The sequence below is a fragment of the Hemiscyllium ocellatum genome, chromosome 9 (genome assembly GCF_020745735.1).
Source record: "Hemiscyllium ocellatum isolate sHemOce1 chromosome 9, sHemOce1.pat.X.cur, whole genome shotgun sequence".
Taxonomy (NCBI): Eukaryota; Metazoa; Chordata; class Chondrichthyes; order Orectolobiformes; family Hemiscylliidae; genus Hemiscyllium; species Hemiscyllium ocellatum.
The window spans coordinates 40,504,674-40,520,259 of record NC_083409.1 but is presented as its reverse complement, the minus strand read 5'-3'; the positions used below and the strand labels follow the sequence as shown (position 1 = coordinate 40,520,259).

At 41.8% G+C, this 15,586-nt stretch overlaps 1 protein-coding gene across 1 annotated transcript in view; it reads right to left on the bottom strand.

The window, feature by feature from the left end:
* LOC132818679 (regulator of G-protein signaling 21-like) overlaps positions 1-15,294 on the bottom strand; it is a 74,792-nt gene extending 59,498 nt beyond the window's left edge. The window contains exon 1 of the mRNA XM_060829704.1: positions 15,198-15,294. Coding sequence (XP_060685687.1) covers positions 15,198-15,267 — 70 coding nt within the window. The 5' untranslated portion in view covers positions 15,268-15,294. The remainder of the gene's footprint in view (positions 1-15,197) is intronic.
* Between the last annotated feature and the right edge of the window lie 292 nt (positions 15,295-15,586).

Sequence of the window (15,586 nt, the reverse complement as noted above, 5' to 3'; positions counted from 1 at the left end):
ATTCTTATTCGGAAGAGTCTCCCCTTCCAAATGTTAAGCCAGATAAAAGATGAGTCTGGATGGTATATATTGATCAAAGCTCTAATATTTGGAGAGGAATAAGGGATTTTGAATCTTTATTGCCCCCCGGCACACCCTTTAAAATTTGTAATGGAAGCGTTCTCTAAGTTGATAGCTCTCGGGGTCCACAATACAATTATAGGGGGAGATTCTAATTGTAACCTTGGAGCAGGTGTCGTTCTTGAATGTCCCCCTGACAACCCAGGAAGTACAGGAAGCAGTTAGGCAGCTTCAGAGTGGCAAAGTGCCTGGACCAGATGGATTCCAGGCTGAATTTGTAGGGGAACTGGCCGGGCCACTCATAAATATCTATAACTATTCACGTAGGCAAACATGAGGACTGCAGATGCTGGAAACCAGAGTCTAGATTAGAGTGGTGCTGGAAAAGCACAGTAAGTCAGGCAGCATCCGAGGAGCAGGAAAATCCTGATGAAGGGCTTTCGCCTGAAACATCGATTTTCCTGCTCCTTGGATGCTGCCTGACCTGCTGTGCTTTTCCAGCACCACTCTAATCTAGAACCTAACTATTCATATAGTCAGGCTGCCCCCGCGTTTGTTGAGAGAAGCAAATATTTCTGTCATTCTTAAGAAGGGAAAGGCCTCAGAATACTGCTCTTCATATAGACCCATATCCTTGTTTTAAATACGGATTTTAAAATTCTCTCAAAAATGTTAGCATTAAGACTGGATAGGGTTTTACCATTCATTATAAAAGTGGACCAGACGGGTTTATAAAGGGTCTTAAATATGGTACAAGCCTACCAACAGGGAGCAATACCGGGTTTAGTTGTCTCCATAGATGCAAAGAACACAGATTAGGTAGAATGGCCATATCTTTTCCATACGCTGGAAAGGTTTGGTGTTGGAGAGGGTTTCAGTATTATATAATGATCCCAACGCTGTGGTGATCACCAATGGTTTAATTTCGGACAGCTTTAGCGTTGGCAGAGGCTATCGCCAGGGATGTCTTCTCTCACCATTATTATTTATGTAAGTGATTGAACACTGGCGGAAGCTATACGAACTGACCCTAATGTAACGGCTCCGGAGATTGGATCAGGCAAGCACAAAATTACTCTCTATGCGGATGATGTCCTCCTTTTCTTAAGTGATCCTTTGACATCTGTGCCCCGCTTAATTCAAGTGGTCAATTTACTTGGTATGTTTTCACGTTACAAAATCAATTTTGTGCAATCGGAGGCCATGCTGGTGGGAGGCCTTGCCATTATATCCAATTTTCTGGATGGATCTTGTGTTCCCTTTCAGTGGTCACTGGAAGGTTTTCTGTACTTGGGTATTTTTATTACTCCAGCATTTGGTCAGCTGTATAAAGCCAATTACACACACTTATTAGAGAAAATAAGGCAGGGCCTTCAATGTTCTGAAGATCTCCCAATATATTGGTTAGGTAGACTAGCCTTAGTTAAGATGAATATTCTACCTCGTCTTTCATACCCCATGAGAATGCTCCCCTCGATGCTGCCGAGACTGGCATTGCATACGCTTTACAGTTGGCTCGGCTCCTTTATTTGGAATTGTAGACGGCCCCTTATCAAATTAGAAAAGCTGCAGCTTCCACAAGCAAGGGGAGGGCTGCACTTTCCAGATTTTAGGAGGTATCAGTTGAGCTCCCTATTATCTTATGTAGCTAATTGGGTCTCTTGTGACCCACAAGTAATCTGGTTAGATATTGAGACTTGAAAATGTGTTGCTGGAAAAGCGCAGCAGGTCAGGCAGCATCCGAGGAACAGGAGAATCGACATTTCGGGCATAAGCCCTTCTTCAGGCTTATGCCCGAAACGTCGATTCTCCTGTTCCTTGGATGCTGCCTGACCTGCTGCGCTTTTCCAGCAACACATTTTCAGTTCTGATCTCCAGCATTTGCAGTCCTCACTTTCTCCTCGAAGATATTGAGACTTCCCAAGCAAAATGTCCCTTCATCAATCCACTATTTATGGATAAGATGAGAGTTATTGTGGACTATTGTAAAAATCCTATTGTTTTAAATACAATTAATGTGACAAGAAGAGGGTAACCTGCAAAATACTTCCCCTGATACCCCTATAGTGAGAACATTGGGATTTCAGCCAGGACTAACCGATGCTACATTCAAAATTTGGGAGTCCAGAGGTATCTCCTGTTTGGGAGACCTGTGCGAGGGGGAGGTTGTGATGTCCTTCAAGCAGCTGCGGCAGAAGTTTGGACTGCTCAGCAAGGACCTCTTCCGGTATTTCCAAATATGAGACTTTATACAAAAGAAGACCACACTGATAGTCAATCCTTATAAATTGGATAGGGAAAGGAGAGTGCTTTGGCCGATAGGGCCACCCTCGGTCAGTACTCTCCACCACTCACTATGCAATAAGGTATCGAAGGACATGGAACTGTTATATAAAACCTGGAATCAAGAATTAGGATTGGAAATCTGTTTAGAAATGTGGGAGGATGTCTGGGAAAATGCCAGGAAGATCTCTATCTGTAACAGAACTCAGGCTACTCAATTAAAGATACTTCACAGGGCTCACATGGCACCTGAGCAACTCACAAAGTTCAAGGCAGGAGCATCCCCAGTGTGTCCTAAATGTAAAATCGAAGTTGGTACTCTCACGCATTGTCTGTGGACATGCCATAAGGTCCGCAGGTATTGGGACAGAGTAGCGAATGCCTTGACAAAGATTTTGGGTACGGAGATTGGATTAGATCCATTGTCCCTACTTTTTGGCTCCCCAAATTTTTCCTCTCTGAACATATATGGGAAGAAATCATTTACTATCCTTTCCTTTTTTGCAAGGAAACATATTTTAGTGAATTGGGTGTCTGAAGGCCCCCCAGGATTCTCAAACTGCTACACGTTAGTCATGGAATATATCCCCCTTGACTTCCTTATGAATATGGTGCACCAAAAAATGGAATTATTTTACAGAACATGGCAGCCCTTTTTGAACTACACTGACACAGATATTTCGGCCATATTGTTCAGGGCCTTTGCTTAGCCGTGGTAATGGCTCTGGCTGGATCTGGGGCCTCCGGGAGGAGGAATCCCATTTAAATACAGGTTTTGTTATGATTTGATATAAATCTATTTTGAGCATGTATCTAGTTATTTATCTACCTTTTGTTTATTGTTAGTAATGTATGATATCCTAGTTTATGTTTTGGTCATTTGTAGAATAGATTAATAGTTAGGTTTTTGAAAAATTTTATATTGGTGTTGTTATTACATTATAAAGTGGAATGCGCTAGTTTGTATTATTTTTGTAATTTTGGAAAAAATACCCAAATCTTTTCCCCGAGGTGGGGGAAGTCCAAAACTAGAGGGCGTAGGTTTAGAGTGAGAGAAGAATGATTTAAAAGGGACCTAAAGGGCACCTTTTCATGCAGAGGGGGTTGGGTGTATGGAATGCTAGAGGAAGTGATGGAGGCTGGAACAATTACAATATTCAAAAGGCATCTGGATGGGTGTCTGAATAGTAAGGGTTTACAGAGATATGAGCCAAATGCTAGCAAATGGGACTAGATTAGTTTAGGATAACTGGTTGGCATGGATGAGTTGGACCAAAGAATCTGTTTCTGTGTTGTTTATCTCTGTGACTCTATGATTCTATAAGAACATTAGCAAACCAGTTGAGTTTTTACAAACATCAACAATAGTTACATAGTCACTAATATATCATATTTTGATTCCAGCTTGTTAGTGAATTCAAACTTCACTATTTGCAATGGTAGGATTTAAACTGATGATCCCAGAGCATTAGAACTTGGATTTGCTCTTTTAATATTAATCCACTAAACCCCAGTATCATTCGAGTGAATCTGTACTGAACCACCCTACCCCTCCTTTACCTTTCTGACATAGAACACAGAACATAGAACAATACAGCACAGAACAGGCCCTTCAGCCCACGATGTTGTGCCGAACATTTGTCCTAGTTTAAGCACCTATCCATGTACCTATCCAATTGCTGCTTAAAGGTCACCAATGATTCTGACTCTGCCACTCTCACAGGCAGCACATTCCATGCCCCCACCACTCTCTGGGTAAAGAACCTACCCCAGACATCCCCCCTATACCTTCCACCCTTCACCTTAAATTTATGTCCCCTTGTAACACTCTGTTGTACCTGGGGAAAAAGTCTCTGACTGTCTACTCTATCTATTCCCCTGATCATCTATGAAACCTCTATCAAGTCACCCCTCATCCTTCGCCGTTCCAATGAGAAAAGGCCTAGCACTCTCAACCTATCCTCGTATGACCTATTCTCCATTCCAGGCAACATCCTGGTAAATCTCCTCTGCACCCTCTCCAAAGCTTCCACATCTTTCCTAAAATGAGGCAACCAGAACTGGACACAGTACTCCAAATGTGGCCTTACCAAGGTCCTATACAGTTACAACATCACCATATGACTCTTGAATTCAATCCCTCTGCTAATGAACACTAATACACCATAGGCCTTCTTATAAGCTCTATCCACCTGAGTGGCAACTTTCAAAGACCTATGAACATAGACCCCAAGATCCCTCTGCTCCTCCACCTTACTAAGAACCCTACCATTAACCCTGTATTCCGCATTCTTATTTGTCCTTCCAAAATGGACAACCTCACACTTGACAGGGTTGAACTCCATCTGCCTCTCCTCAGCCCAGCTCTGCATCATATCTAAGTCCCTTTGCAGCCAACAACAGCTCTCCTCACTATCCACAACTCCACCAATCTTCGTATCGTCTGCAAATTTACTGACCCACCCTTCGACTCCCTCTTCCAAGTCGTTAAGAAAAATTACAAACAGCAGAGGACCCAGAACTGATCCCTGCAGAACTCCACTTGTAACTGGGCTCCAGGCTGAATATTTACCATCTACCACCACTCTCTGACTTCGATCGGTTAGCCAGTTCTCTATCCAACTGGCCAAACTTCCCACTATCCCATGCCTCCTGACTTTCTGCATAAGCCTACCATGGGGAACCTTATCAAATGCCTTACTAAAATCCATGTACACTACATCCACTGCTCTACCCTCATCCACATGCTTGGTCACATCCTCAAAGAATTCAATAAGACTTGTAAGGCAAGACCTACCCCTCTCAAATCCATGCTGGCTGTCCCTAATCAAGTAGTGTCTTTCCAGATACTCATAAATCCTATCCCTCAGTACCCTTTCTATTACTTTGCCTACCACCGAGGTAAGACTAACTGGCCTGTAATTCCCGGGGTTATCCCTATTCCCTTTTTTGAACAGGGGCACAACATTCGCCACTCTCCAGTCCCCTGGTACCTCCCCCATTGACAGTGAAGATGAAAAGATCATTGCCAACGGTTCTGCAATTTCCTCTCTTGCTTCCCACATAATCTTAGGATGTATCCTGTCAGGCCCGGGGGACTTGTCTATCCTCAAGTTTTTCAAAATGCCCAACACATCTTCCTTCTTAACAAGTATCTCCTCTAGCTTACCAATCTGATTCATACTCTCCTCTTCAACAATACGGTCCCTTTCATTTGTAAATACTGAAGAAAATTACCCACTCAAGACCTCTCCTATCTCTTTCGACTCGATACACAGTCTCCCACTACTGTCCTTGATTGGACCTACCCTCGTTCTCGTCATTCTCATGTTTCTCACATATGCATAAAAGGCCTTGGGGTGATCCTTGATCCTACCCACTGAAGATTTTTCAAGCCCTCTCTTAGCTCTTCTAATCCCTTTCTTCAGCTCCCTCCTGGCTATCCTGTATCCCTCCAATGCTCTGTCTGAACCTTGTTTCTTCAACCTTATGTAAGCCTCCTTCTTCCTCCTTACAAGACATTCAACTTCCCTCGTCAACCAAGGTTCCCTCACACGACCATCTCTTTCATGTCTGATAGGTACATACATATCAAGGACACATCGTATATGTTCCTTGTAGCATCGCATTTATCCTCCCCTCAATTGTAAGACCTGCCTTGTTGCACGCACCTATCTCTCTCCATAACCAAGGTGAAAGTCACAGAATTGTGGTCACCATCACCAAAATGCTCACCCACAGTGAGCCCATCACTTGTCCCGGTTCGTTACCAAGTACCAAATCCAATATGGCCTCCCCTCTGGTCGGACAATCTGCATACTGAGTTAGAAAAGCTTCCTGGACACACTGCACAAACACCGCCCCGTCCAATCTACTTGATCTAAAGAGCTTCCAATCAATATTTGGGAAGTTGAAATCACCCATGACTACTACCCTGTGGCTTCTGCACCCTTCCAAAATCTGTTTCCCAATCTGTTTCTCCACATCTCTGCTGCTATTGGGGGGCTTATAGTAAACACCCAACAAGGTGACTGCTCCTTTCCTATTTCTGACTTCAGCCCATACTACCTCCAAAGGCAGATCCCCCTCGAACTGCCTTTCTGCAGCTGTTATACCATTTCTAATTAGCAACGCCACCCCCTCCTTTTTTTACCACCCCCCCCAATCTTACTGAAACATCTGTAACCAGGAACCTCCAACAACCATTCCTGTCCCTCTTCTATCCACGTTTCCGTGATAGTCGTAGTTCCAAGTACCGATTCACACCTTAAGTTCACTCACCTTATTTTTGATACTCCTTGTGTTGAAGTATACACACTTGAGCCCATCTCTGTGTCCACAAGTATTCCCTGTCAGTGCTACCTTCTCCACAGCCTCCCTACATTCTTGGACATCTTGAAAAACAGCTAACCTACTTTCTGGATTACAAGTCTGGATCCCATCCCCCTGCCACATTAGTTTAAACCCCCCCCAAAGAGTGTTAGCAAACCTACTCCCAGGATATTGATGCCCTTCTGGTTCAGGTGCGACCCGTCCTGCTTGTACAGGTCCCACCTTCCTCAGAATGCAGTCCAATTGTCCAAATACCTGAAGCCCTCCCTCCTACACCATCCTTGCAGCCATGTGTTCAACTGCACTCTCTCCATATTCCTTGCCTCACTGTCACGTGGCACCGGCAACAACCCAGAGATGACGACTCTGTCCGTCCTAGCTTTTAGCTTCCAGCCTAACTCCCTGAGCTCCTGAATGACCTCCCCGCCCCTCTTCCTACCTATGTTGTTGGTGCCAATGTGCACCACGACTTCTGGCTGCACACCCTCCCCCTTAAGGATTCTGAAAACACGGTCTGAGATGTGACAATGAAGACAATACCCAGATTCTGTTGTTGTGTAGTGGTAGTATCCCTATCCCTTGCTCAGAGCTTTGAACAGGTTGATAGTTTTTTTTAAAAATACCTCTGTATAAATATATCCTTTTGTATTTAAATGCTTAGGATCAAGTAATCAAATATTAAAGGCCCAATATATTTACATGCTCCTGGTTTGCATTAATTTCACCATGGAATCTGCCACAACACGACTGGTATTTGTGTAATCACCATTTTTCATTTGCATTAGTGCCTCCTCCACAGTCCTTTAGCCAATGATAGCCCTTCCTGAGATTAAAACATATTTGTCTACTTCATAGACACCAGGGATACTGTAAGCTGTGAAGCTGGAATATCACAAGGCCAGACAGCATCCAATGAGCAAGGAAGTCAATGTTCCTGGTCGAAACCTTTCGTTAGGACTCACTCGGATGCTGTCTGACTTGCTGCACTCTTCCAGCTTCACATCTATTGACTGTGACTTCCAGCATCTGCTGTCCTTACTGTCTCCTAGGGATACTGTAGCTATTTGCCAATACTCATGGGTCATCTCAGCACTGATATTTCATATTCTTTATTTAATTGAAGCACTGATCACCCACTTTATTTTCACTACACATCTACTTGTTGCCTCAGAAGCTATGTCCTTCATCGTTGCATGTATGTCCCAACTTCAACTCTGTGTTGTTGAAGCTTGAGATGGCAGAAAATTGCGTGAATGATTTGTTCAGACGAATGCTGTGTAGGCACTTTAATGTACAGATTGCCTGAATGAGAATTTACTTTTCATTATGATGTGTTGAGGCAGTAAAATGCGAATCCAAGTACATTGATCTTGTCACTAACTAAAAACACGACTAGACAACTTCCTGCTTCACAAGTTCCTCAGAACTGTTTCATTTTTACTTCTGTTTGTATTTCATAAGCACGGGGGCTTGGTTAGCCGGTTCAATTCCTACACTGGCTGAGGTTACCATAAAGGACTCTCCTTCTCAAATCCTCCCCTCATCTGAAGTTTGATGACCCTCAGGTTAAGCCACCACTGGTCATCCCTCTTTAATGAAACAGCAGCCTCATAGTCCACTTCCTTCGGATTATGGTGATTTTATGATAAGTTGTTTTTGGACCATCAAATGAAATATGTAATAATTACAATCCGTTGCCTCCTAACTTGCTACTAATATGACACTACAATAATAAATAAGTGCATTAAATAGCTTTATTTCAAAGAAAAGATAGAATTTTGTGATTTCTTTTCGGTTAAAAAATGTATGAATATTCTGCCAGAGTGCTAAACAAGTCTATGTGTTAGCAACATCTTGGCCCTTGGAAAGTACACATTGAAGACTGAGTTCTTTTTGAGACAGATGTCTTGAAAATCATTAACACAACTAACTAATTGCACTGCGATAGGCTTTCAGGCTAACATATAGTGTGGTTCTGTACTTTCTGACTACATCCAGCTGAGATATAGTAACTGCAGGCAGGTTATTACCATTACTAATGTTGCAGCCACCAGTGCTACTGAAGTTAGGGTGAGTGCCTTCATACTGGAAAGTCACATCTTGTGGTATCATCTAACTGTATTAAGGTTTACTGTCTGTCTGTTCTGGGATATATACAATACAATTTATGTTAAAAATTGCAGAGTTATGGTGCAATAGCAGGACAGTATGGTCAATCTCAGTGTAACCAAGGATACAGTGGTAACTTGAAATGAGCATCCATCCTGATTTACATATGTAAATGAGCTGAGCCCAGTTTGAGCTATGGGTAAAAGATGCCTCTGGTTTGTTCTATCCCGATATGTTTGGATCTTCTACTTCTGCAAGGGAGAGCGCACTGCAGTCTACTGGCATTTTCATGAGACCACAGAATGCCAAGAAAATGAGCACTACTGCTGTTGCTTGTAGCTCCTCCCGCTAGCAGATCTACTCGTAGTGTGTCACACTTCCCTGTCTTGCACCATCCTCACTAGAGCTTGTCTGCAACTCGCTATGATATCCATCTTCCAACTACCCCTGGAGGTCAAACCTTCTTTTTGCTGCGCTCTACTTTACCTTCTTGAAGAGACCTCTTTAGCTTTTCAGCTCTGGTCAAAAGACTGAAATACTGGCATTCTCTTTTCCGATGTCACTGTTTAGATTTCCTTTTTCTCTTGCAATTTCAAGTGCCCCCCTGTTGTCTTATAAGCATTAAATGGTGTAATTTCACCCTCCACTGATTCCTCAACATATTTGGTGACCTCTGGGAAGAATAAAAAGTGATCTTTTTTGTTCACAAATTATCTTCCAATTCTACCTCATTGTGAAATGAATTACTCCTAACTCTCAACTCCCATGAAAACTCCTTTGTGATTACAGAGGACCATGTTTTAGATTTCTTTTAGCTATTTGTAATTAAAGGGACCTCACTTATCCTAATATAGACTAAATACAAATTGTGTTTCGGGCTCAGTGACATGAAGGATTTCCAAACAGGGAAAATGACGATTTGCTTAATTAGTGTTTGTCCAGGTTGTGAGAGAGAAGCATTGTTGGGAATGAAATAGGGCAAGTGGAGTATGTTTCAGGACAACTACTTCTTACTCACGTTTTGTATCCAAGATGTGTACCTAAGATGGTACAAGAGGCAGACATTGTAAAAGCTTTTCACTGTATTTCTACAATGGAGAATACACGACAATAAAGGATATTTTATTCTTTCGCAAGGGATGGGTAACAGCACTCAGAATATTATCAGGATAGTTTTGGAGAAGGTGAAATCATGTGCGAGCAGAGAGTTGAATATGACGCTACTTCAGAAATGAAGGAAGGTAGAAATTCTACCTTGCTTCAGCTCTGAGCATAAGTCAGATTCAATTCATAACATTAACTTTGTCTATCTTTCTATAGATGCTGCCCAATTTGCTGAGTATTTCTGCCACTTTCTGTTTTCATTTTAGATTTCTAGCATCTGCAATTTGCTGTGTTTGATTGGAAGTGAATTCATTCCAAATCAAAAATTAATAGGCACAGTAGGAATAGAAAAACAGGGGGTCTTCAGACAGAAAATAGGTTCTGTACCGTGCAGACATGTTGATCTCAGAGTGATATGAAGGGCATCTAAATAAATAGGACCAAAGAGAGAAAATTCATGATGTTTAAAATCATACAGCCTCCTTAAATTATCTAATGTGGTCACGCACGCAGAGTAATTTAAAGGTGCTGACTCTATGCAACCTACTTGGAGACTTCTAGTAACTGCATAGCATTTACAGGAAATACAAATGTAGCTAACACTGAAGAAGAATGAAGCATAATACAGGAAGACATTAGATAACATGCAGACTGAGCAATTACATGAACTGCGGTATTGACAAATGTGAGTGATGCAGTTCATAGAAGAAATAAGAGATCTAGGGATATGCAGGTTAACAAATCATTAAACACTGCATTGCAGGTCAGCAAAATAATTAAAAATGCTAACTTTTTTCAAAAAGAAAAGGACTTATTTCCATAAAGGTAGAACTCAAAAATAGTGAAGTTATATTAAAAATGTGTGGGATACTGGTCAGGCTGCTTCAGGCAGTCTGGGTATAGTTATTGGCTCCAGCCTTTAGAAAGGATATAAATGGAAAAGATACAAATATAGGTTTAAAATGCTATACCAGAACCAAGATTTCAAAATCTATTTGGATAGACTGAACAAGTCACAGCACTTTTCTTTAGAAAAGAGAAGACCTGTAGAGGAGACCTGATAGAGGGTTTTAAAAACTATGAACAGGTTGAACTGGGTAGTTCATAGAATCATTGAAGCACAAAGCACTGTGACCATCCCATCATCATGGCCCGTAATGGCCCTTTGAAAGATCAGCCTTGTTCAGGCCCATATCCTCACTTTATGTCTTTGGCTCCAAAAGTCCTAATCCTTAAGTGCCTGTCCAACTCCCTTTTTAAATAATTTTCAGAAACAGCATCCATCACCTTTTCAGGTGGAAAGTTCCAGATTCCAACAATTTTGAATGAAAAAATTCTCTCCATTTCCCCTTTTTACTGATTCATCATTGATGTACTCATCAGAGAGAATAATTCTCCCCCACCTTATCTCAAGAGATCATCACACAACCTTTTTGTTCCAAAGGCTAACTTTCCAAAGCTTTCCAAAAATACTGACTTCCCTCTTCCCTGATAACATCTTGGTGAACTTCCTTTGTATCACGTCTGAGGCATTTACATCTTTGCTGAAGTATGGAGGCAGGAAGTGTATGGAAGATTCATGTAGATGGACACCAACACATCAGGATGATCAGTGAAATAACTCCATAGAATCTGGGGATATCCCATCATCAGGTCACCCTTTATTTACATATAAAGAGTCCTTGATATTGATCCAGGCACTCAGAATCAGTTCTCAGAGTGAAGAGGATGTCTGACATTCCTGTTCTTATCTTTCAGCCAGGGCTCCCTGATTGGATTAGATTAACAGCCCCAATCAGGGAACTCATATTCTATGAGGTGGCTGACCTCATTACAATCACTACAATCTGTTCGTCTATACATTTCTCCATAGTTCCACTTATGGTATACATCTTTCCTTCTTAGGCATTTCAAAATACATCACTTCCTGCTTCTTTTTGCTAAGCTCCAAGGTCCCCTTGGTTTTGCTCTCGATCAACCTGAAGTCCATAATTAGCCTCATCACTATCTACTTTGCACTCCAGCTGTGTATCATCTTCAAACTGGAGAGTGCTGCCTGAGTCTTGGCCATTTAAATAAAGTGAAAGCTATAATTGCCCTGACACTGATCTATGCTTGAACAAATGTCACTACAAATCACTTTCCGGTCTGAAAAGCCACTAACCTTTGCTGCATGTTGCTAATCCAATTTAATATCCATATTACCTTCCATGTGCTTCGATATTCTGAGAGGCTTCCTACATGGGCATTTCATCAAATGTATGCAATGCAGCATATACGGACTGAAAGTTTCCACCTCTTAATGACAAAAAGAAATACAAAATCTAATTGGAAAAATTTCTTAAACACATTTTTAAAACTTGGAACATACAGTTAGTTCTGCCATAACGCAGTAGCTCCATTCTCGTGCAACCCCGTGTTATAAGAAAATCATGTAATAGCAAAACCATTATGGGACCAGAATCACGTTATAACCAATGCACACATTAAAAGTTCACACTTTAGAAACAGTGTCCCGAATTTGTCAATCATGTTATAATGAATTCGTATCAATGAAATGTGTGTTATAGCAGAACGACCCATGGTTAGAATGTGGAGCTTACAATGGCATCATGTGCTTGAGACAATTAACTTAAGATGATTAAAGAAAACAAAGTGAGTAACGTGAGAGAAAAAGGAACAGAAAGATATGTCAAAAGTTGACACAAGGTAGAGGGAATGTAAACTATATGTCAATGCCTAGATATACCGAATAGCCTGTTTCCCACACTATACACCCTATGCGATTCTGAATTGCTACTGCCAATGGGAACTTGCCAGGCACAAATAAGCTGCTGCTTCTTCTGTGTTGCAACTGTAAAGTGCTGCAGGATATTAAATTAGCTGTAAAGTTGTGAAAGATTCTTTCCACCTTTGCTTTTAATTCAAATATTTTCCAGAAAATAATCAAGGGCACCAGAATCTTTGCGCGCTTGAAATCGCTGCCTAACGTAGAAACTGAATACATCGTTTTAGTGGAGTGGTCATTAATCATTTCTGTTTCTACTTCGCTTAAAGTGGGGATGTTTCTCTGTTCTAACAGAAGCTTTAGATGTACAAGTCATGCCTGGTGGAGACAGATTCGAATTTTCTTGGTTTTGACATGTAGGCAAATGTAGACGTTGAGATGTGGATTTATGTTGAGGAATTGGGACTGATGGGGCAACAGGTCATGATACTGGGGTGTGCTACCAGATGTAAGGTGCATTGACATATCATTTCATGGATTTACTGCTTGCCGGAATAATGATTTGAAAGAAAACAATTAGGTTTGTATAGTTAATGAAGTTTATATTGAGAGGAGTGACTGAAACAACAGAGAATGTGCTCTGGAATATCTCAAACTGAGTGACACTTGATTGTAGAGCAGTAGATAAACAGCAGGTCTTTCCCAGGTTATGGTGCATAGAAAGAGATGCAGCTGCTGCCATAAACCCATAAGAGGAGATTTAACTAGTTTATTTATGTTATTTGATTCCAAAATTTAAAAATATCCTTTAACTCTGTAAGACATCATAGTCTGAGGAGGGCCTTTGAAAAGCTATAGAATAAACAATGGTTTCTGAAATATGTAACCAACCCGTATCATTTGAAAGCATCGCTGATCATTGTGTGACATTGCAAAGGAACAGAGCTAAGTTCAGACCAATGCATGGTTTGTCAGTTGCGCAGAAAGAGTATAAGGAAGATAGCACTGACAATCATTGTGCAATGGCATTGAGTGACAACACAAGACAACCAAATTGTCAAACAAGTGTAACACAGAGCAATCCCTGATGCACACAATCATTGACTCAGATTGAGCTGCCAGAATGTTACATTGAAGTTTGAAGTGTTAATTTTGCAAACTCTGTGTTACTATTTTGCATAATTATTGAATTGACAATATGTGCTTATGAACCATTGTGTATATCTTGGATAATTTTCCATCTTTAGAGAAAGGAGAACTTTATGTTTTGTCTCACAGTCATTACGGCAGTATACTTTTCATTGGTATGCTCATGAAATCAGCAGTATCATAGCATGCGACTTGAGCACATAAAGGTTTCATACCCCATCTATACTTCAATCGTTTGAAGCATGAAATGCTGCTGAAAATCTATTACTTTCTGTAACCAAGCAACCTAGTAGTGACCCAGACTCAGTGCTTGAAATGTTCCCAGTGTCTGAACAAGATGGACAATAGCAAGAAATTTGAGAGAATGCAGCAAAATTGAAAAAAAATTAGATTCTCAACATTGAGGGAAAAAAATGCCCGATCTTTCTATTAAAATACTCCTAACTGCTAGATAGGAGTCTCACTAGTAAATGACAGGGACCATGTATGCGTGCACTAATATCTTATCATTACTTAACTTTGTCTCATTCCTAAGAGGTTGCTATTCTCTCAGGTATCAGTGAAAACCTAGACAGTGCCAATTCCTGATCTGAACGTCTGAGCGGTTTTCTATTGGCTGCTGCTTGCCAGTACCTTCTCCAGGTTTTCATTCTCCAACCTCACATTGCACACTTCACGGGCAGCATCCACAGGCACTCTCCAACCACAGAGATCGCATTGGCAAACCACCAGTCTCACCAGTTCATTACAGGGTATCTCCAATGGACAAAGAAGACATTTCAGTACTCCATTTTGGATTTCACCAATGCCATACTTTGCAATGATGGTGTCACGCTCCTTTGCACGTATGGTCATATACCCACCTTTTATGCAGCAGAATAGGGTGTGTCTCCGGGCTCTAAGCTTTCTTTCTTAGCACTCACCTGCTTTGTGCTCACTTGGAAACTCACACAGCTCTGTCGTGCCTTGCCTTTTGGTGTAGATTGAAAGCCAGGCAGTTTGTCATGTTTGTCTGCGGTGAACAGGCAAGGGACACGCATGTTGGAGTTTGAGCGTCAATGCTGAATCTACGGCAGCAACTTGTGTGACAAACACACAGCACATGTTTCAGTCTAATGGCCAAGTCCTAAAGACTAAAGTGCGCATTCTTAGTCCAGTCATGGGGGACTATGGTCAGCCAGGGTGCTGGCAGGTGCCCAGTCAGGAGGGGTAGTGAGTGAGTCAATAGGAAGAACAGAGGGCAGGAAGGGTTGGTAGTTTGAGGTAATGGGATAGGTGCATTTTATAGTGAGAGTAGTAGACCATGAACCTTGGTGAGTGCAGTACAGAGTTAAAGTATGAGGGGGCAGAGAGAAGATTATATCTTTGCAAAACACATAAGATTATTGACCAAGTTATTGCATTTCTGTCCATTCCGCCAGACTGCACTGACCTTCAGACCCAGCTAGCTGTGCTTGGTGCCGTGGCCTTAACTGGAGGTCTTCGGGAAAAAGGGCAACCATTTCTCCACCATCCGCTTGGGCTTCCAGGTCCCTGAACGAAAAGCAAACTTTCCTTTATCAGACAGGTTCCTTGGAATTATACAGCAACACACAAAGGCTAGTGACTGCCTTCCAGCATTTGCACAGCCACGCAGTTGGTGCTCAGATATGGTGCTCACAGTGTGAATGCTGTAAGGTCACAGGCAGTGTTTCCACTGCTGCTGAGTACAAGATGACATGAGAGCGGTGCCGTGAAGTTTTGGTGAATGTTTAATGAGGTGAGCAGCGGACAATTGTGCGAGTCAAGTTTCTACGGCTCCCACGGGGAAATCCTGCAAGT